The sequence below is a fragment of the Callorhinus ursinus genome, unplaced genomic scaffold (genome assembly GCF_003265705.2).
Source record: "Callorhinus ursinus isolate GAN/ISIS: 27379988/994484 unplaced genomic scaffold, GSC_fseal_2.0 scaffold20, whole genome shotgun sequence".
Taxonomy (NCBI): Eukaryota; Metazoa; Chordata; class Mammalia; order Carnivora; family Otariidae; genus Callorhinus; species Callorhinus ursinus.
Window position 1 is genome coordinate 13,755,070 of NW_027397082.1, and position 23,102 is coordinate 13,778,171.

The 23,102-nt window shown below is 41.5% G+C and overlaps 1 protein-coding gene across 5 annotated transcripts in view; it reads left to right on the plus strand.

Annotated features, from left to right (window-relative positions):
• Positions 1 to 23,102, plus strand: part of SORCS1 (sortilin related VPS10 domain containing receptor 1) — a 572,578-nt gene that overhangs the window by 192,445 nt on the left and 357,031 nt on the right. For all 5 annotated transcript variants that reach the window (XM_025880696.2, XM_025880698.2, XM_073904224.1 and 2 more), the window contains exon 2: positions 16,040 to 16,107. In XM_025880696.2, coding sequence (XP_025736481.1) covers positions 16,040 to 16,107 — 68 coding nt within the window. The remainder of the gene's footprint in view (positions 1 to 16,039; positions 16,108 to 23,102) is intronic.

Here is a 23,102-nt window from a genome sequence, read left to right on the forward strand (position 1 = left end):
CATAATTCATTACTTTTTAAAAGTTAATTTTTTAACTGTTTTTTTTTATTTTTCTTTTTGCCTTTTTCAACCAACATCTTATCAATCTCTTTTTAAAAACCATTTTTTATTTTTCATTTTTAGAGTCATATTTTTATCCATTCATAGTAGTTACCCTTATTTTTGGCATATAGATATAAGTTGTTCTCTCTTTAAAATTTTGAGATACAATTTCCTCTAACAGATCAAAATATACCCTAAATCACTAGTGTATGGCCTTGTTCTAGTCTCCTGCCTGATCACATTCTCTCCCTTTTTTTTCTTTTTTCTTTTTCTTTTTTGATCTTCTTTCTTTTTAAAAACAACTTCTTATCAATTCCTTTTATAAAATCTTTTATAATTTTCATCTCTACAGTCATCTGCCATCCCTTCATTGTATCAACCCTTATTTTGTACATATATGAGTCTTTTTTCCTTTAAAATTTTAACAGGCACTTTCTTCTAACAGACCAAAATATGCCCAAAAACTAGTGTGTGGCACTGATCTATGCACTAGCCTGAACATACTTGATCATATTCTGCTTTTTTTTGTTTTGTTCTGTTTTTCTTTGTTTTTATCTTTTTCTTTTTCCTTTTTTTTCATCTTCTTTCTTTCCCTTTCTTGTCCCCTGGTTTCAGGTCTTTTCTGATTTGTATAGAAGATATTTGCTGGAGACGTTGTTAACCTGTTAGCATTCTGTTCTCTCATTCATCTGTTCTCTGGACAAAATGACAAGATGAAAAAAATCACTTCAGCAAAAAGAACAAGAGGTAGTACCGTCTGCCAGGGACCTACTCAATACAGACATTAGTACGATGTTGGACCTAGAGTTCAGAATCATGACTTTAAAGATACTAGCTGGGCTTGAAAAAAGTGTGGAAGTTATTCGAGAAATCCTTTCTGGAGAAATAAAAGAACTAAAGTCTAAACAAGTCGAAAACAAAAAGGCTATTAATGAGGTGCAATTAAAAATGGGGGCACTAACTGCTAGGATAAATGAGGCAGAGGAAAGAATCAGCAATATAGAAGACCAAATGATGGAAAATAAAGAGGCTTAGAAAAAGAGAGAGAAACAACTACAGGATCACGAGGGCAGAATTCGAGAGATAAGCAATACGATAAGATGAAACAACATTAGAATAATTGGGATCCCAGAAGAAGAAGAAAGAGAGAGAGGGGAAGAAGGTATATTGGAGCAAATAATAGCAGAGAACTTCCCTAATGTGGGGAACTTCCCTAATGTGAGGAAGGAAACAGGCATCAAAATCCAGGAGACACAGAGAACCCCTCTCAAAATCAGTAAAAATAGGTCAAAACCCCGACATCTAATAGTAAAACTTACGAGTGTCAGAGACAAAGAGAAAATCCTGAAAGCAGCTCGGGAGAAGAGATATGTAACCTACAATGGTAGAAACATTAGATTGGCAACTGACCTATCCACAGAGACCTGGCAGGCCAGAAAGGACTGGCATGATATCTTCAGAGCACTAAACGAGAAAAATATGCAGCCAAGAACACTATATCCAGCTAGGCTGTTATTGGAAATAGAAGGAGAGATAAAAAGCTTCCAGGACAAACAAAAACTAAAGGAATTTGCAAACATGAAACCAGCCCTCCAGGAAATCTTGAAAGGGGTCCTCTAAGCAAAGAGAGAGCCTAAAAGCAGCATAGATCAGAAAGGAACACAGACAATATACAGTAAAAGTCACCTTACAGGCAATACAGTGGCACTAAATTCATACCTTTCAATAGTTACCCTGAATGTAAATGGGCTAAATGCCCCAATCAAAAGACACAGGCCATCAGATTGATTAAAAAACAAGACCCATCCATATGCTGTCTGCAAAAGACTCATTTTAGACCCAAAGACACCCCCAGATTGAAAGTGAGGGGGTGGAAAACCATTTACCATGCTAATGGACACCAAAAGAAAGCTGGGGTGGCAATCCCTGTATCAGACAAATTAGATTTTAAAACGAAGAGTGTAATAAGAGATGAAGAAGGACACTATATCCTACTTAAAGGGTCTATCCAACAAGAAGATCTAACAATTGTAAATATCTATGCCCCTAACATGGGAGCAGCCAATTATATAAGGCAATTAATAACAAAAGCAAAGAAACACACTGACAACAATACAATAATAGTGGGGGACTTTAACACCCCCCCTAACTGAAATGGACAGATCATCTAAGCAAAGATCAACAAGGAAATAAAGACTTTAAATGACACACTGGACCAAATGGACTTTATAGACATATTCAGAACATTCCATCCCAAAGCAACAGAATACACATTCTTCTCTAGTGCCCATGGAACATTCTCCAGAATTGATCACATCCTAGGTCACAAATCAGGTCTCAACCGGTACCAAAAGATTGGGATCATTCCCTGCATATTTTCAGACCACAATGCTTTGAAACTAGAACTCAATCACAAGAGGAAAGTCGGAAAGAACTCAAATACATGGAGGCTAAAGAGCATCCTACTAGAGAATGAATGGGTCAATCAGGAAATTAAAGAAGAATTAAAGAAGAATTAAAGAAATTCATGGAAACCAATGGAAAGGAAAACACAACTGTTCAAAATCTTTGGGATACAGCAAAGGCAGTCCTGAGAGGAAAGTATATAGCAATACAAGCCTTTCTCAAGAAACACGAAAGGTCTCAAATACACAACCTAACCCTACACCTAAAGGAGCTGGAGAAAGAACAGCAAATAAAGCCTAAACCCATCAGGAGAAGAGAAATTATAAAGATCAGAGCAGAAATCAATGAACTAGAAACCAAAAGAACAGTAGAACAGATCAACGAAACTAGGAGCTGGTTCTTTGAAGAATTAACAGGATTGGTAAACCCCTGGCCAGACTTACCAAAGAGAAAAGAGAAAGGACCCAAATCCACAAAATCATGAATGAAAGAAGAGAGATCACAACCAACACCAAAGAAATACAAACAATTATAAGAACATATTATGAGCAACTCTATGCCAGCAAATTAGATAACCTGGAAAAAATGGGTGTATTCCTAGAGATGGTATCAACTACCAGAATTGAACCAGGAAGAAATAGAAAACCTGAACAGACCTGGAACCACAAACTATTTGAAGCAGTCATCAAAAATCTCCCAAGAAACAAAAGCCCAGGGCCAGATGGCTTCCCAGGGGAATTCTATCAGACATTTCAAGAAGAATTAATACCTATTCTCCTGAAAGTGTTCCAAAAAATAGAAATGGAAGGAAAACTTCCAAACTCATTTTATGAGGCCACCATTACCTTGATCCCAAAACCAGACAAAGACCCCATCAAAAAGGAGAATTACAGACCAATATCCTTGATGAAAATGGATGCAAAAATTCTCAACAAAGTACTAACAAATAGGATCCAACAGTACATTAAAAGGATTATTCACCATGACCAAGTGGGATTTATCCCTGGGCTGCAAGGCTGGTTCAACATCCGCAAATCAGTCCACGTGATACAGTACATTAACAAAAGAAAGAAGAAGAATCATATGATCCTCTCAATAGATGCAGAAAAAGCATTTGACAAAGTACAGCATCCTTTCTTCAAAACTCTTCAGAGTATAGGGATAGAGGGTACATACTCAATATCATAAAAGCCATCTATGAAAAACCTACAGCGAATATCATTCTCTATGGGGAAAAGCTGAGAGCTTTTCCCCTAAGGTCAGGAACGCGGCAGGGGTGTCCACTCTCACCACTGCTATTCAACATAGCATTAGAAGTCCTAGCCACAGCAATCAGACAACAAAAAGAAATCAAAGGCATCCAAATCGGCAAAGAGGAAGTCAAACTCTCACTCTTTGCAGATAATACGATACTGCATGTGGAAAACCCAAAAGACTCCACCCCAACACTGCTAGAACTCCTACAGGAATTCAGTAAAGTGGCAGGATATCAAATCAATGCACAGAAATCAGTGGCATTCCTATATACCAACAACAAGACAGAAGAGAGACAAATCAAGGAGTCGATCCCATTTACAATTGCACCCAAAACCATAAGATACCTAGGAATAAATCTAACCAAAGAGGCAAAGGATCTGTACTCAGAAAACTATAAAATACTCATGAAAGAAATTGAAGAAGACACAAAGAAATGGAAAAACGTTCCATGCTCATGGATTGGGAGAACAAACATTGTGAAGATGTAAGTGCTACCTAGAGCAATCTACACATTCAATGCAATCCCCATCAAAATACCATCCACTTTGTTCAAAGAAATGGAACAAATAATCCTAAAATTTTTATGGAACCAGAAGAGACCCCGAATAGCCAGAGGAATCTTGAAAAAGAAAAACAAAGCTGGCGGCATCACAATTCCGGACTTCCAGCTCTATCACAAAGCTGTAATCATCAAGACAGTTTGGTATTGGCTCAAAAACAGACACATCGATCAATGGAACAGAATCAAGAGCCCAGAAATGGACCCTCAGCTCTATGGTCAACTCATCTTTGACAAAGCAAGAAAGAATGTCCAATGGAAAAAAAGACAGTCTCTTCAACAAATGGTGTTGGGAAAATCGGACAGCCACATGCAGAAGAATGAAACTGGACCATTTCCTTACACCACACACAAAATAGACTCCAAATGGTTGAAAGACCTAAACGTGAGACAAGAGTCCATCAAAATCCTAAAGGAGAACACAGGCAGCAACCTCTTCGACCTCAGCCGCACAACTTCTTCCTAGAAACATTGCCAAAGGCAAGGGAAGCTAGGACAAAAATGAACTATTGGGATTTCATCAAGATCAGAATCTTTTGCACAACAAAAGAAACAGTCCACAAAACCAAAAGACAACCGACAGAATGGGAGAAAATATTTGCAAAGGACATATCAGATAAAGGGCTAGTATCCAAAATCTATAAAGAACTTATCAAACTCAACACCCAAAGAACAAATAATCTAATCAAGAAATGGGCAGAAGACATGAACAGACATTTTTCCAAAGAAGACATCCAAATGGCCAACAGACACATGAAAAAGTGCTCAACATCGCTCGGCATCAGGGAAATCCAAATCAAAACCTCAATGAGATTACCGCCTCACACCCGTCAGAATGGCTATAATTAACCAGTCAGGAAATGACAGATGTTGGTGGGGATGTGGAGAAAGGGGAACCCTCCTACACTGTTGGTGGGAATGCAAGCTGATGTAACCACTGTGGAAAACAGTATGGAGGTTCCTCAAACAGTTGAAAATAGAGCTACCATCCAATCCAGCAATTGCACTACTGGGTATTTACCCCAAAGATACAAATGTAGGGATCCGAAGGGGTACGTGCACACCAATATTTATAGCAGCAATGTCCACAATAGCCAAACTGTGGAAAGAGCCAAGATGTCCATCGACAGATGAATGGTTAAAGAAGCGGTGGTATATATACACAATGGAATATTATGCAGCCATCAAAAGGAATGAGATCTTGCCATTTGCAACGATGTGGATGGAACTGGAGGGTGTTATGCTGAGTGAAATGAGTGAATCAGAGAAAGACATGTATCATATGACCTCACTGATATGAGGAATTTTTAATCTCAGGAAACAAACTGAGTGTTCCTGGAGTGGTGGGGGTGGGAGGAATTGGTTGGCTGGGTGATAGACATTGGAGAGGGTATGTGCTAATGTGAGCACTGTGAATTGTACAAGACTGATGAATCACGGATCTGTACTTCTGAAACAAATAATGCAATATATGTTAAGAAAAAAAGAAGAAGAAGGTAGGGGAAGAATGAAGGGAAGTAAGTCGGAGGGGTTTATGAACCATTAGAGACGATGGACTCTGAAAAAGAAACTGAGGGTTCTAGAGGGGAGGGGCGTGGGTGGATGGGTTAGCCTGGTCATGTGTATTAAAGAGGGCACATTCTGCGTGGAGTACTGGGTGTTATGCACAAACAATGAATCATGGAACACTACATCAAAAACTAATGATGTATGGTGATTAACATAACAATAAAAATTATTTAAAAAATAACGTATAATTTAGAGCAGAGTAATTTAAATAGAGAAAGGAGAATATGAAATGGTTAACATTATCCACTAGCTATGGATATATGCTTTGGGAATTATCCTTTTTTATTCTAAAAAGAAGTGGAAGAGAAAAAAGAAGACTATGGAGGCCTGAAGTGTTGCGTATTGTGAGATTAACAGATTTTGGAAAAAATGCTTTTATTTTTTGAAGTTGATAGTGTCCCTCCCCTTGAAGAATAGAAAAACTAGTTCTATTTTCAAGACTTGCATCAAAGAACAACTTAGGTCCATTGGGTTTGTTTGCTAAATATAATGACCTGCCTCTAGGAAGAGAGTTAATAGCCTTTTAGTACATGCATTTCTTTGCTGGTCACTACCAGGAAAGAACTTCAACTTTCAGCAGAAGACGGGAGAGAGATGAGAGTTGTCTTGAGTGAGAGCGGTAGTTTTTCTCACATGGAAACTCCTAAGACAGCGGTCCACAGCTCACGTGCCATCAGTGACCTCATATCTTAGCTGCAAATGACCTCTAGAGGGGAACAGAGTCAGGGGAGGATATGGCAGATTTTTACTTAAAAACGTTCTACTCTCCAAAAGGGCAGTCCCATATTCTACGGTGTGCTCTGTGCCTCATACTGAGCCAGTTACCTATATACCGCTGTGTCTGTCTGCAATAATGTTGGCTGTCTGGTCTTTTAAGTTCCTCAGGGACGTCCACTAGCCATGTAACTCACTCACACCATTTCAGTGTCATTCAGAGGATATTACATAAAGAAACATTTTATTAAATTATGTGTGGGTTCTTAGAAAACATGAAGGCCATTTGGAATGAAGGACTCCCCAGAGGCAAAAATCTGATTGCTTTCTGGCTGGCCCTATACCCCAAATTCATCCCACCCTTTCTACTGTTTTTTCTTTTCAAACTGTGTTTGTGTGTGCTGAATTACCTCTGTCTGATGACTTCAGAGGCCCATGTGTGATGGTTGTGCGCACCCTTATACCAACCTTTCAACTCCCCTCTGAGGGCTCTTAATCCGATTTAGCTATTATGGAATTCTCATCCCTTTGATGAGTCAAATGGAGTGCAATTACACATTCACTTAAATCTTCTGAAAATGAAGATACTATAAGCTGTTCTGTTGAAATCTGCAGTTCCATGCGCATGCATTCATTATCCGGAACCTCTGATCTGGAAGCCGCCAACTTCTGTGATTGAAGTGGAATGATCATCTCTTAACACTGGATTTCACAAAGGTTTTTTAAAACAAATTAAAAATGACAAATGAAAATGCTGCTTACCTAAGGTCAATAAAGAATTAAAACTCAAGTTTATCTCATTTAAGGAAAACATATTCCAGGGATGTCTGGAAGAAGGCAGAGTGAAGGAGGAATCTGTGGCCAGTACCCTGTCTCATGGATAACAGGTCTACAATACTCTTGAATTGCACAGAAAGTGAAGATCCTTCACTAACCTTTAGTAACAGAAATACTCAGGACAACATACCATAGAGATAATGAAGCACAGTGAGTAAGAGTCTATATATAATGTGATTTAAACTTGTCCACCACTTACCAGCTGAATAAATTACCTAGCCTCTGTGTGCCTCAATTTCCTCATCAGAAAAGAGAGAGAGAGAGAATTACTTGAAATACGCTTAATAATGAAATTTGGCACACAGACTAGCGCTTCAATAAATTCGAGATGTTATTAATGATAGCAACTACTTACATTTGCAGAGTAGTTGAACATTTTAACAGAATTTTTCCACTTCCTGTTGTCTGCTTCTCCCATTTCTAAGAGATTAAGGAGAGAGATAACATTATCTCCTTTTTTTTAATGCTTGTTTTTAATGTCTTTTCAGTATTTGAGTGACTTATTTGAGGTCTCTCAGTGGCAGACATTACTCGTTGTTACTTGGCAGCCACTACCCACTATTTCTTTCCTGGCAGAGCCTATCTCCTATCACAGAAAACACCAAGTCCATTTCCAGACCCCTGTCTTCCTCATTTTCCCAACTTTCATTGAAGCCATGATGTGGGCATGTGGCTGAATAGTGTTCATTGAGACTACAGAGATTTTGCTGGAAGGGCTTTTAGGAAAGTGTCCTTTCTAATTTGAAAACAAAAAAGCAGATGTACGGTAGAGGTCTTTCTTTTCTTTGCTGAGTGTAGCTGTGTCTGCACGTGCTACAAAGAAGTGTCAGGACCACCTTGCAAACAGGAGGGCACACAACGCTAAGTGTTAACACTTTCAGAGAGGAACTGTGTACATGGTGTGGATGCCTGATGGCATTGTTAAGCTGTATTAGTCCTGGAACTGCATAAACTGAGGGCCTTTTTTTTTTATCTGAGACAATATATCCCTCATTATTTGAGTGGTTTTTAGTGTTCTGTTTCTTGCTGCCAAAGACATTCCAGCAGATATGGTGGCTAAACCAAGACTCAAAGTCTGGTCTTCTTCTGATTCCAAAGCCTTTATTTGTTTGCTTGTTTATTTGTGTGTTTTGGCAGAGCATACTGCCGTCCTGTATTTAAGGCATCCACAGTAGAGCCTCACGTATCTCTCTATTCTGATACTCTCTGTGTCCCAGGGGCTTGCTCTCTTCTGACTGCTCTGTGAGCTTTCACACCTCTGGACTGCTATCCTCATGCCCCCTCCCCTTAGAATACCAGCTCTATAGCTTCTCGTCACCATCAGAATCACGCACATCTTCTGGTTTTTGTCTTGACTGTCTTCTTTTGTAAGAGTCTATACCTGATTATACTTTTCTTTCGTGCTCGCTAGATTTAAACACCGTTCTCCTGCTGCAAACCTTTGTCTTCCTTAGTGTAACCATCAGCACAGCTCTGCCTCCCCACTTGACTGCGCGCTTCCAGGGCCCGTGCCGAGTCTCATTCTTTCTTTGTGTCCTCATAGCGTGTAGTTTTTTTGTTTTGTTTTGTTTTTTTGTTTTTTTGTGTTTTTTTTATCCCTGCCTCTTAAGAAGGCTTAGTAAGTGTTTATTGAATTAAATGTGTGCTGAATGTTCTTTCTTCTGAAGGAAGCTCTCATTTTCTGGGAATTACAGAAGGTTCTTGTTCTTGGATTCATGACCTGCTTAGGATTCAGGAGATCAGTGGTATCATTAAAGTTATAGTCATTGTTTTATGCTCCTAGATTTTATTGGATCAGATTCTTAAAGAATTCATGGCTACTCAAAGGAATGAGAACTTGTTTAAGTTAGAAAGTTGAATAATTTTGTCTTTGGCTCTCTCAGCCAAAGACACAATCTGGAGTGTGCATATTTTTAGGAAAACCACTGTTGTAAGTTTGCTTCTTTTTCCCTAAAACTGGAGTGTGAAGAAAACAACCCAAAACAAAAACAAAAACAAAAAATTCTGGCTATTGAACACCCCTCTTATATTGTATCCGGTTCTTCAGTCCCCTGAAAGATTGTTCTAAATCTCTTTAGGCCTTATAATTTTTTGTCCCCATATCACTTCTATCCACGTTTTTTTAAATATCCAACCAGCTGGTCTCTGGTAAGCAGAGAGGAGGCCATTGGAGACAGGGAATTGAGGAAACATCAGGGCATGCTGGAAGTTGGTGGTAAAAGGATGGAGGTAGCCAGCTTTAGCCCCTGAGCCAATCTACTGGCATCTTTAGTGTGGCTTTGCCATTGCTCACCCACGCTAGACTGTGGCCCATCCCAGGTAGGTGGAATTAGGAGTATTAGCATGGATGAGTTCTGTGGAATCTCCCCATGTGTTACAATGACAAAAACACCTGCCCAGGCCAGCCCTGAATCACTAATAACCAAGAGAAATACAAAAGAAAATGCCTTGTTTTATAGACTAGCATCTGTGTTGCCATCTACATTATTCAGGATTTGGAACTATAGATCTTCAGAAATAAAAGAGACTTTAGGATCTTCTAGCCTAGATCGCTCACTGTCAAGGAGCCAGGGCCACGCTTCTGTTTGCCTCAGGATTAGAATCTTCTTCTGCAGTTGGACACAAAGAAAAAAGGAGGCAAATCACTAATAACTGGAAAGTGAGGGGACATGTCTTGCTTTTCTAAGATTTCCCAGAGAGGATGAGATGAGGTGAGGTGCAATGGCCAGGCCAAGGATTCTGGTAGAAGTCAAATCTCCCCAAATGTCCATAAGTTCTCCTGTAGCTATCCTAACCTAAATTCATCATTTAAGAAGAATAGTAAACTTGCTAAGCAAGTTCCTCCTTCAAGAAAGATTCTCAGTAGCCCTCTACCAGGTTGCTACTCCTAAGCTAAAGAATTAGGAGAGAACACTCGCAGGGGGAATATGTACATCCTCCTCAGGGAGTGGAGGGAATGGGAGGTATATTGATGCCCATCAACCTTCCATCCCCCTTCCACCAACATACATTGTTGTAAGTTAGCAAAGGAGAGGGTCAGCACACTATATTCCTTCCTTAGGAAAAGAAATGGAGAATTCCTATCCTACTTGGGAAGTGTGGAATAAACGTTGCTGTAGTTATTCATACAGGTGTTTTCAAAAATATATTGTGTCGAACCAGGTTACCAGGAGGGTGTTTTGGGGTTCCTTAAGTGTTTGGGGTTTCATTTCTAAATTATATTTTTACGTTGATTAAACAAAATATGCTGTCATATTCAAAGGTGTCATATGTCCAAATACTGGGCATAATGGAGACTGCCCACGTGTAAATTTAGGTTGCTGCCATACAACAGTCGAATGCACACCTGGAAATAAGGCTTGTCCTGATGTTTGGCTGCAACAGAATAGTTTTGGCCTCCTTTTGCTGTTTCACAAGAGAACACTTTTAATAGCCATTGGCATAGTAGTGTCTCTGTTTATCTCTATGCATGCTTTTGTTTTGTAACCCAGTGAAGACGGGAAGTTGGGGTTAGATGAGGGGGGAGGTGGATTGACATTTTCCTCCCCTAGGGTCCATTGTGATGGTTGCTTCTCGCTCCCCAACTTTATTTGAGAAATAATTGACAAATATAATTGTATATATTTAAAGTATTCAGTGTGGTGCTTTGATAAACATATGCATCGTGTAATTATTGCTAAGATCGAGATAATTAACATTTCCATCACCTTACATAGTTAACTTTCTCTCTCTCTCTCGATTTTTCTTTTGTGTTTTTTGTTTTGTTTTGTTTTGTTTTGTTTTTGGTGAGAATGCTTAATAACCACTCTCAGTAACTTTCAAATGGACAATTTTTTTTTTTTGCGTTTATGGTATTTTTGTTTTGTTTAGTTTTTTTATTATGTTATGTTAATCACCATACATTACATCATTAGTTATTGATGTAGTGTTCCATGATTCATTGTTTGCATATAACACCCAGTACTCCATGCAGTACATGCCCTCCTTAATACCCATCACCGGGCTAACCCATCCCCCACCCCCTCCCCTCTAGAACCCTCAGTTTGTTTCTCAGAGTCCATAATCTCTCATGGTTCATCTCCCCCTGATTTCCCCGCTTCATTTTTCCCTTCCTGCTATCTTCTTTTTTTTTTTTTAAACATATAATGTATTATTTATTTCAGAGGTATAGGTCTGTGATTCAACAGTCTTACAAAATTCACAGCACTCACCATAGCACATACCCTCCCCAATGTCTATCACCAGCCACCCCATCCCTCCTACCCCCTACCACTCCAGCAACCCTCAGTTTGTTTCCTGAGATTAAGAATTCCTCATATCAGTGAGATCAGAATGTGAGAAGATATTTGCAAATGACATATCAGATAAAGGGCTAGTATCCAAAATCTATAAAGAACTTACTAAACTCAACACCCAAAGAACAAATGATCCAATCAAGAAATGGGCAGAAGACATGAACAGACATTTTTCCATAGAAGACATCCAAATGGCCAACAGACACATGAAACATCACTCAACATTGCTTGGCATCAGGGAAATCCAAATAAAAACCTCAATGAGACAATATTGTATTATTAATTATAGTCACCCTGATGTACATTAGAGCCTCAGAACTTATAACTGAAAGTTTGTACTTTAGATCCTTTGACCTGGATCTCCCCATTTCCCTTTCCCCTCCCAGTCCCTAACAAACCCCATTATATTCTGTCCTTATGAAATCAGTTTTTGTTTGTTTGTTTTTTATTCTGCATGTAAGTGATACCATACAGTATTTTCTATCTGGCTTATTTCACCTGGCAAAATGCCCTCCAGTTTCACCCATATTGATACAAATGGCAAGATTTTCTTTTTAATGGCCAAACAACATCCCACATAGATACATATACATAGTGTATATGTGCACGTATATGTATATACCATAAACATTTTTTTATTTATTCATGAAAGAGAGAGAGAGAGGCAGAGGGAGAAGCAGGCTCCCAAGGAGCAGGGAGCCCAATGCGGGACTCGATCCCAGGACCCCGGGATCATGACCTGAGCCAAAGGCAGACGCTCAACCATCTGAGCCACCCAGGCGCCCCTACCATAAACATTTTTTTAACGTGATGGTTTCTTAGCACCTATGTAGAGGGGTGGGTGAGAGGCTGGAGTGGGTGAGTTGGTGGAATTATTCTGTAGGAGCTTTGGAAAACTCTGGGAACAGGGGTAGTAGTTTGGTGAGCCCAGATAGTATCAATTTAGCTCAGTCCTAAGGAGGAAGCCCGTGATCAGTTCCTGGAGGAACCTCACTCATCCCTGCACAGATCCTGGCACTGTTTCTGGCACTCTCTCACCTTCTAAGGGATGGATGGTTTGAAAATAACAGCTTGATGGGTTGGCTTCAACGTGCTCTTTATACACACGGGCCAAGTGACGTTCCCCCAGTAGCTTTGTAAACAGTGGATATGGCAGGAAGGAGCCACAGCAAAACAAAAGTACAGATGGCACATGGTGACAGACCGGGTGGGGAATCCTGAGCCATGCCATTGCGCCAAGACCCACAGATAACTGGGTGCTGAGGTCCTGGCCCAGAGTAGGTAGAGGTTGTTAAGCCACTGATAGTTGGATTATAGCTATTTAAAGAAAGTATCCTAAAATTTAAAAAGGAACCTAAAAAGGCTATTACCATATGGTCATCACTTGCTGTTTTGAATCAGGGATATTTTGGTACTATCTAATGAAAACGAGATATAGAAAGAGAGGAGATGCTGATGAGTATTCCATTTTGTGTGTGTATGTATCAAAACAGCCTTTCTCTCATTGATTGGATTTATAATTCTATGCAGTTGGGCTCGTAGAACTAAATCTATACATGAAAATTGTTTACCGAATGAATAAAAATAAATTACCATTTATGTATTTTTAAGTACATATAACATTTCACTTGATGAAAAAGTTTCACTGATTTTTTTTTTTAAGTTTGGGAAGAATGCACAAAAACAGTAGACAATGGGACCAGAATAGGCAGGTAATTGCCTTCTCCCCTTTTCCTCATGTAATACTGGTAGTTTGGGTTGTGGGCCCTTTAACAGGTAGTAATTCTAGTAATAGTATTGCTAATTAACCAGGACAGAAAAGTGAAGAAACAACAACAAACCAGATCTAATACAATGAGGCATCACTATCCAGGAGTATGGAGGTAAATAATGCACACAGACCGAGAAGGGGAAAAAAATGGGGGAGAGAGATCGCAAGGAATCGACTGGAGACATAACTAAAGGTTAGCAGTTCGCCCTTCTTTCTTGCTCTCGTTCTGAAAACAGAAAGATTAGATTGATTCAAGCAGATATACTTTGCAATGCCAGAAAGGATGCCTCTTCGGGTGCGGTATTGATAAACTGCCCGAGTGTATCAGTGGCATTTTGTTTTACTGGCCCCTCAAGAAGAGGCAGGGAGTGGATTTTTACCTTCCTGCCCACCTGTCTGAGAATTGCTTAAACAGTTTCTGTGTGTGTGCGTGCGTGAGGGGCTCCACACCATTACCTGCTGGGTTAAAAGATTCCTTCTCTGGGACTCCTCTGGATTCCTTCATCAGATGGATGGGAGATGCAGCCTGTGCCCAGCTGAACTTCATTATTGAGTGTACTGCTGTATTGTATCAAGAGAGCAACTACCGAGAAATGCTTTATGTCCACACCCCCATATTCTTGGTGGGGGATTTATAGGTCTATTTGGCAAAATCATACCGAGGTGGAGTGGTAACGTCACTCTGTGTCTTCCAACAAACAGCCACCCTGCTGCCGCTGATCAGCGTTCCTGGGATGGCGGTGATTGAAATTTAGCACTTAGAGTGACTTAATTGGCACGCAGAACTGTTCAGCATATGCCCCCACCACAGGTGCACCATCTGATGTACCTGTAGGGTGCCCAGTACCTCACACATGCTCACATTTTGTTAAAGAAGGAAGTTTTGAGCAGGTCCTTGAAGGAAGCCTGCGCAGTGGTTCAGTAGAGGGGTGGCCTTAGAGCATAGCTCCTCAGATCTCTGTCTGTCTTTGGGTTACCATAGTTCTTCATTCCCTTGAACTTGGAACAGACCTAAGATTGTGGAGTTCTAGTTTGCTTACTGTGAAAGAACTGTTGGGTATCTGCTCATTGATGCTTGTGCCTTCGGTAAATCAAGCCCTGTGCTAGCAGAGTGGAACTTGGAAAGGTTCAGTACTCCTTGGCAGCTTGCTGCCTTGAAATTCAAGGTTAGAATGTTCTGTGCTCACTGTGACTAGAACCGATCCCTTGGCCTTCAGGGAAAGTCCTGGAAATCGATGTCAACATTTTTCTGCTGAGTTGGAAACAGCAGGGCTGGGCCAAATGGTCTCGGTTATGTGAATCAGGAGAGAAATGGAAACCTCAACAGAAAACAGAGCAGACCTATTAAGTTCTTGGCCTTATGTAAGGAGAGCGAATGAGGGGTGAGGACTCACTGGGTAGGAACACACTGCTCTGTGGACTCTTCCCATGTGTCCTGGGGCTCATGTGCTCCAGGTAACGGGGGGCCCTGGTCATCACTGCAGATGCCGGAAGAAGCAGTCTTCTCAAGCTGCCATGATGGGCATGAGTGTCCGTGGGACTGAGGAGGGGTAGATAAGCTGTCTGTCAACTGAGGTTTTCTTTGATGAGCTCCTCCTGTCCTAACTGGATCACAGACTACAGGCCTCATCTGTATTTACGTTCTCCTCAGGCATCAGGCGAAATCCTGGGTTCCTAATAAGTGTTCAATGAGTGTTGAATTCTGAAAGAAAGAACAAAATCGTTGGGATTCCTCTGAGTGATGTTGAGAATAGCAGTGGCTTCAAAGCCAAGAAGGGTTTGCCGTGAAGCTGTGGAGCTGAAGTGTCAGTGTCCCAGGACCTGTTCTGAAGTTTGAATTTGTATGTTTATATGCTGTTCCTTATGGAGGGTTCCCCAAATTCTGTAAGCTTCAGGACCTCATAAAACATAAATAAACTCCTGTTGAAATGTTCTTGCTGAGCTCTTGTGGAAGCCTGGATTCCATCCAGTGGCTTTCCCAGAAATTGGAGAATCAGAAGAAACAGATAAAGCCAGCCCTGCAAGGGAGAGGAAAGGGAAGGAACTGACATTTAAGAAGCCCATGCAGATGGAAGAATAATTAGCCTTTATTACCTATTTTAACTCCTCACAGCAAGCCTTTCTGGGTGATGGCATTACTGCTTGCCCTCTTAATAGATGGGGACATTGAGGTTCAGAGAAGCTAAGCAACCTGCCCAGTGTGGTACAGCTACTAGGGCTGGGACCTACATCACTGACCTTACTCTCTCCTGACCATCTGCTCAGGGGCTCCCTTACAGGGTGCATATTTGACAGCTCTGCTAGCCTTCCCTGAAAGCCTTTCAGCCCACCAGGGTAAGGAATGCCTGGATGGGCAGGCAACTCTTACTGCAGGACAGAGGGAGAAAGTTGGGGAGGGGATCAGGCCTGAGTGGTTTAAAGGAAGGCCCTGGCAAACCCTTCCCCAGTCGGTGTTAAGTGATGCTGTAACAATTCATTCAATTATGTTAAGCACCCATTAAAGGAATCCTAAGTCCTCCCTTGGGCCATTTCAGTTCTATGATATTGTAATTGTTTGAGACTAACCATGATGTCTTCTTTTGCCTTCAGGTGATTCTCATTTTGACAAAGCTCTATGACTATAACCTGGGGAGCATCACTGAGAGCTCGCTTTGGAGGTACGTAGATAAAGTGAGCTAAGGATTACTGTGTTACTTAAATATGACGCCCATGACTGCTCTTCCCCACCCCTTTTTTTTTTCCGGGGGTGGGGAGATTTTTGGCTCTGTGTTCTCACTGCTTCCTCTGTTTGCTCTCCGTTTTCTTTAGTCACAGGTTGGGGTTTATCGCCAGGCAGGCCAGATCCTTACTTCTTTATAGACCCCTTGTTTTGGCCACAGGTCTTTTTGCTAAACTGTTCATTATTGGGTTGCCTTTATGCGTTTTGGTTCCCACGGTTCTCACTGATTTATGAGCTTGTTGGAGCAGAAACAAAAGAACGGAGGGGTGTCTGCAGAGAGAATCTACAGCACCACTTCCTTCCAGGCCCTCAGTTCACTAGCACACACGTGTATGCACACACACTCGCGTGCATGCCTTCCTCTCTGGGATTCACACTGTATTGTGTGAATATAAATTCTTCAGATGAATTCTATTGATCCTCGAGGATCTGACTGACTCATTGAACACCAGCACACATGTGCAGTTAGGCTGAAACTAGGGACAGGAAGGTGCTCAGAAATCCAGGCAGCCCTCCGCTCCTTTTGTTCTTAGGGGCTATATGTTCCGTTGTTTCTGTTTGTTTGTAAACATGGGCTTTATTGGTCTCATCCTGCTTGGGTCTTTGCCAGCCCATGTCATGTGCCCACACCCAAACTGACCTCAGGCACAGGAGGTGCATGGTTGCTTAGGCCTGGGTCTTGTGATAATCCCTGAGCCAGGGAGAGGGTGGAGATGACCCCAGGGATGATATTCAGCAATCACTGGGTTGGCGCCCAGCCCAGAGTCTGATGGGTCAGTGCCGTCATTACAGTGATGGCTTAAATATGTTGACTATCACTTCTGATCAGCCATCCCTGAGCACATACACTGCTGTGCACAGAGGATGGTGGGGGAGGGGGGGAGGTGGTACTAAGAACATAGGAGCTGGGAGTCGCCTCCGGGCAGACATAAGCGGGCGGTTCTCCCGCACGTAGGATTAGCGGGGAACTTCACCCGCTGTCAGTTAACATGACCAGGAGAGACTGGCTGCTGGGCCTCAGTCGCAGGGCTAATGTCTAGGGAGAAGGAGTCCAATCTGCCCTTTGGGTCAGGGGTCCATCCCTGCTACAGTGAACAGTGATGGGGCTGGAGGGGAGGTAACTGTACTTGCTTTAGCAATTGGGTTGTAGGGCAATGCCCTTGTCACACAGAAGAGGGTCCTGAGTTATACACCCTAAAGGAATCTACCCCACAAAAGGATTGTTCGCTAAATTTCATTTTAACCTGATGGCTGTTTTCCATTAGGCTTCACACTCTATATAAGAAACCCCGAATAAATTGTTGTGTGCTTTAGGAAAACCCCAGCAGACCAAAGAAAATGATAGGATCCTGTTCTTGTGCTTGTGGTGAGGTGTTTAGATTATTGAACTCTTCCCCCAACAAGGTCAATTATGCAGAGTTTTGGTCCCAAGGAAATGATGTAACGAAATTAAAGTGTGGAAAGTTCGGTAGGAGCCTCAGAAAGTACAATTCTTTAATGTATTAAGGGCCTGACACTCGCTTTATTGTTTAAATTCAGGACCCCTTCATCAGACTCTCTGTGACTCCACGTAAGCTTATGTTTCCTTGATAGATTGCTCTAATGTATGTACATACATGAAAGTAAAAGCCAGCTTTTATTTTGCGGTGCATCTGCTGTGTGAAGTGTAGTCGGCATGTTAGAAAATTAAAAGATATGCAATTCTGTCTCAGTGGGGACAGAGGCTGTTAGAGGCCCTAAGTCTCAACCCGAGCAGTGAGAAGGGCATGCCCCAGGGACAGGAGGAACAGCTTGCCCTAGACTGCTAAAGTCAGGTTCACCAGGCTCCTTTCCCCCTTGTGGGGCACTGTGACTGATGCCCTGGCCTAGGGAGGATGTTTTTTTCCTCATCTCAAGAAGGGGGGTGAGTTAGTAAAATAAAAAGATAAATAAAAATTTAGTGTGCAAATAAGCAAACAAAAGTAATACCGGGCCTTTCTTCTGAAGGAGCAACCTCTATGGGCTTAAGCTTTGGAAAGTGTGGAAGGAATCATCTGTTGACCCTTCAGTCTTAGGATCACTTTCAATGGAGGATATGTGCACATACATATGCACACGTAAATACACACACACACGTATACACATATAATATACCTGCATATGTTTACTTTTCTGATCGAGCCACGATAGTCATTTACCATGTCTGCCCTATGTTACATGTCTCATTTGTAGCAAATAACTACTGTGGGTGCTCTATACCATTAGAACTATCAGTTTAATACTTTGATAGAAGAACCCATGCCTAAATGAAAATATAATTTAGAAAAGAAAAGAGGGAAGGAAAAAGAAAAATATTTTGAATACTTCATAACTGCTTTGGTAGGGCTTGTGTTTTAGGGTGGTTCACAATTCCCATGTTTGGTCTTTAGGGGATCTCTTTGGGGTGTTAATATAGAAGAGGAGAGGGGGAGTCTGGGTTAGCCCTGCTTGAAGGAAACTGGTGCCAAACTCGTTTTCTCCTACATCAGCTCTTACTTTCTTTTTAGAAACCTGGCTTAAAATTGGGGGCTTGCTGGGGACAAGGTGGAATTTAGGTATTCTCATTATATCCCTAGCACAGAGCACTGGACTTAGCCCATTGACGATGCTCAGTAAGCATCTGTTCTTGAACAGACCAGTGAATACTTAAATTTCATATTCTTACTCATTTATTCAACAAAGATGTATTGATTAACTCCTGTAGGTCTTAGATTGTTCTAGTCCACGGAGGGGAACGTGGGTATGTACATAGATCAAGAGCACGTAAGCTCTGTCTGTCTTTCAGGTGTTCATTGTCTAGAGGGGGGCAAAGATCTGTGGACAGTTCAAATGAGAGTTAAATGTACTTGTATGGAACCTACCTTCTATAACTGTATTGGATTGGGTACTTAGGCAGCCACCTAAAGCTGCCCGATCCCAGAAGAAGATAGATCTAACGTAAACAGACAGACTGTCATACGACCTAAGTTTTGTAATAAAGACACGAGATAAGTGTTGCTTCTTTACTTTACTCACATGTATATTTTCTCTCAACTAGACTTTAAATCCTTAAACCCAACACCTTTCTGGTTTAATGATAATGGCAAAGATTCTTGTGATAATGATGATAATGACAACAATAATAAAAACGAACTGTTATTGAGCGGTCACTATGTGCCAGGCATGAAATTAAGTGCCACACATGCAGTATTGCGTCCTCTTACTTCATTTTTATGGTGTGCTCTGGGTTATGCAATTAGTAAATAATAGGCCATACACTTACGGGGATGTTAATAAACTTCAATCATTTTACTGCTTACCTGTCTTTGGGAGTCCCCTCTGCCTTCTGGTGATTCTTTCTGTACCTGAGCAAATAAGCAAACAAAATTTTAATCCTAAATATATGAAATAGAGTTTTTAAAGAACTGTGACATTCTGAGCAGCTTATTACTATTCCAGAAAAATATCAGGCAAAAGGGAAATGGCTTCTTGTCCAACAAAGAGACACAAGCACTTTTCAGTGGAGCCCTTATTCTTTACAAGTTTTTCCCACCAAACAGTGAGAAGGGGTCAAGTGGCAAATGGCGTGGGGTGTCAGAACAAGAGAGAGGTCGAGAGGCAGTTGACCTTGTAGTGATGTCCTAGGCTTCGCACCTTGCTGGCTCAGCAAGCTGTGGATGACAGGGTGAGGTGCAGCTGCGCTGAATTAATGAGCTCCTACTCCCAGGTGGTCTTGTCATTGACTACACCTTAATCTTGGAGCAAGTTGTTGATTTTGTTTTGTGTTGAGTTGTTGTTCACTCAGGGAGTCCAACCGAGAGGAAAGGGGGATAATCTGACACACAACAATTCACTACCCCTCAGAATCTTCTCCACTTCACAGTGGATTAAGCTTTGAGATTCGGTAGAGCTGGTGGTTTTGCCATATTGGAGCAAGATAAGCTTAAAGGTTGAGATAAATAAAATGTCAAAATCTAGATACAGTATCTCTGAGAAGAAATATATTCATCTTTTTTCCCTCTAGTGCCTGGGTAATCAGCACTTTGCTGAGAGAGGCTTAGCTGGTGAGAGAGCCCTAGGCAATTTTGGAAGGAGCTGAAAGGGATACTCTTTTTTTTTTTTTTCTATTTATTTATTTATTTCTGATGTAGTGTTCCATGATTCACTGTTTGCGTATAACACCCAGTGCTCCATGCAGAACGTGCCCTCCCTAATACCCATCACCAGGCTAACCCATCCCCCACCCCCTCCCCTCTAGAACCCTCAGTTTGTTTCTCAGAGTCCATCGTCTCTCATGGTTCCTCTCCCCCTCCAATTACCCCTCTTCAATTTTGAAAGGGATACTCTTAAAGGGACAGGCAGCCCTCAGTGCCCGTGTCCTAGAGCTCAGCTGACATGGCTGACTTCTCTTCAAATCCAGGGTACCATTTCAGATTCAGGTGAAACACAAGCAAGCGTCCGAACACATCTTCAAATTAGGTACTTTTCTAGGAGCAATACCTGCTTTTGGGGCACAAGGAGCATGTGGCTAAGGTAGGGAGCATGGGTAGGCTTTCTGTTTGATTCCACCCTGGGAGCCAGCCCTGGGTCCTCATCCCAGGAGCAGCTTTGTTTCATCTTGGGTGTTACACACAGCAATTATCAAGAGAGGCTTCCCCGTGGAGTCTTTGTGGAGAGGATAGCTCTGTGGAGAGTCCCCTGAGGCAGCGTCTGTGTGGGGTTGGCTGCAGACAGTGCTGTCTGGAGAGTGTGCGCAGCTCAGGCTGACAGAAGCTGACCGGAAGGCTGGGACTCTGCCTTCCCTGTGGTGGATGCGCATTAGCTGGGCCTGTCTTGCCTTCCCACTCCTCATCCAGGGCAAGAACAGAGGGCAGCTTGGGACAGGTTGTTAGTCCCTGCTTTGAAGGATGCTTTGCTACAAAATCCAGCTTTCAGTCAACTACAAAAATAAGAATATAAAAAATAGGGATACCCACCCTAAAAAAAGAAAAAGAATCAAGCTACAGTATGGTAATTTCCCCATAGGAGGACTCTTCATGTCACACAGCTCTGATGATGTTACTCTTCCTGGTGCATGCACATGCCTAGTGCCTTTCCCGGGGCCGCAAGGAGAGAGCCGCACTCCCCGGCAGGATCATGACATGCTTTGGATTCTGGATTCTGGATTCTTTTGAGCTTTCTAAATCTCACTCCCTTTCCCATATTTGAGTCACATGGAGTTACTTGTCGCTCCTGGAGTTATAAGACTATTGTATGAAACCTTATTGTTATTTTTTTAAAAAATTGAAAAAATCTAATATATGCTCAATTATGATGAGCCAAACAGTGCAGAGACAAATAAAAATGTTAATAGTCTCTTCCCACACAGATCTCGCCTTCCTGAGGTCGATGATGCTAAGAGTCTTTGGTGATTCCGCCCATATCATCATGCCCCAACTCAAAAAGATCAACAGATACACACGTATGTCAGGACCACTTTTTTGTTTGTTTAAGAAAATAGGAATAACTAGTCACAGAACTCTGATAACCTGTTTGTTTCCTTAACAGTGAGTCACCGGTGTCTGTCCTGATGACAGTGTTAAGAAGATAAAGTTAAGCATCAGATCGTATGGATGTCCAGTGCAGAGTTAAACAGCTACACCCTAACTTAGGTAGTGCTTCATGCGTGCCAGGAAATGTTCTCAGTGCTTTTTACCTTCCTATCAGCCTACGGAACAGGCACTCCTAGTATCCCAGGTTTGCAGGGGAGAGGAGTGAGGCTTGCAAAGCTGAGTCACGTTCCCAACACAATGCAGCCAGAAGTGGTTCCTGAATCGATCCCTTTAATGCCTGTGCCCCACGGCCTCCCCATTACCTTTTCAGTGGATCTCTAGCTCATGTCCACAATATTTGCTATTACATATAGCACTTCCATAAACATATTGTAATCATGTCCTTGTGTTGGGGTAATTTTCTTGCTGTAGCTACTCTGGAGTCCTAAAGGTGATACTGTGGTATCAAAAATATATACATAATTAGCGTTAATGGATAGCTGAGATGATTTTTAAAAAAGATTGGAACAATTCACACCCATAAGCAGTAATAAATTATATATTTCCCAATGATTTCGCCAGCCCTGGGGATTTTCAATTTAAAAATTGAATTTAAAATTAAAATTTAAAATTTAATTCAGTTGAAAATTTTGCGAGTCTTTTCAGTGAAAATGGTGTGTTGATCTCCGTGTGGTTTAAGGGGTATTTCTCTGGTGTCTAGTGACACTGAACACTTTTTCTTAGGTTTATTTCTCTGTGGCTCTGTAGACCTTTTGTTCCCACCTGCCTCTCCCTGAAGCCAAACTAAATTGTTCCTTCCTCATTAATACTGTAGCACATTACATATCTTTGTTTTAGGATGGTTGTATATATTTATTTGGTTCAGTTTAACGAACATCGACTAGCCCCCTATTTTGTGCCAGGCACTGTGCTAGACAGACCCTGGGGAAAAAGATCCAAGTAAGAAATCGTTTCTTCCCTACAAAAACTGCAAATCTAGTGAAGGGCAGACACTCAGCAGGTGATTACAGAAGTGTGGCAAATGCAGCGTGTAGCTACGCACGAGCTATTGTCAATACTCATCTATTTTCATACTGGCCTGGAAACTCAAAGTCTGTGACCACGTCTTAGTTACTTTTGTTTGCTTGGCACCTAAAATAGAACTTGGCACATATTAAATATCATTATATGTTTTTTTTGCTTAGAAGCAATATATTAAGAAATGGTTTAGGGTTTTTAAAATCCGGGTTTGTGTCTTGTACTGGTTTATATCCTAAATTTTTTTTTTAAGTTTTATTTATTTATTTGACAGAGAGAGAGAGAGAGAGAGAGAGAGAGCGAGAGAGGGAACACAAGCAGGGGGAGTGGGAGAGGGAGAAGCAGGCTTCCTGCCGAGCAGGGAGCC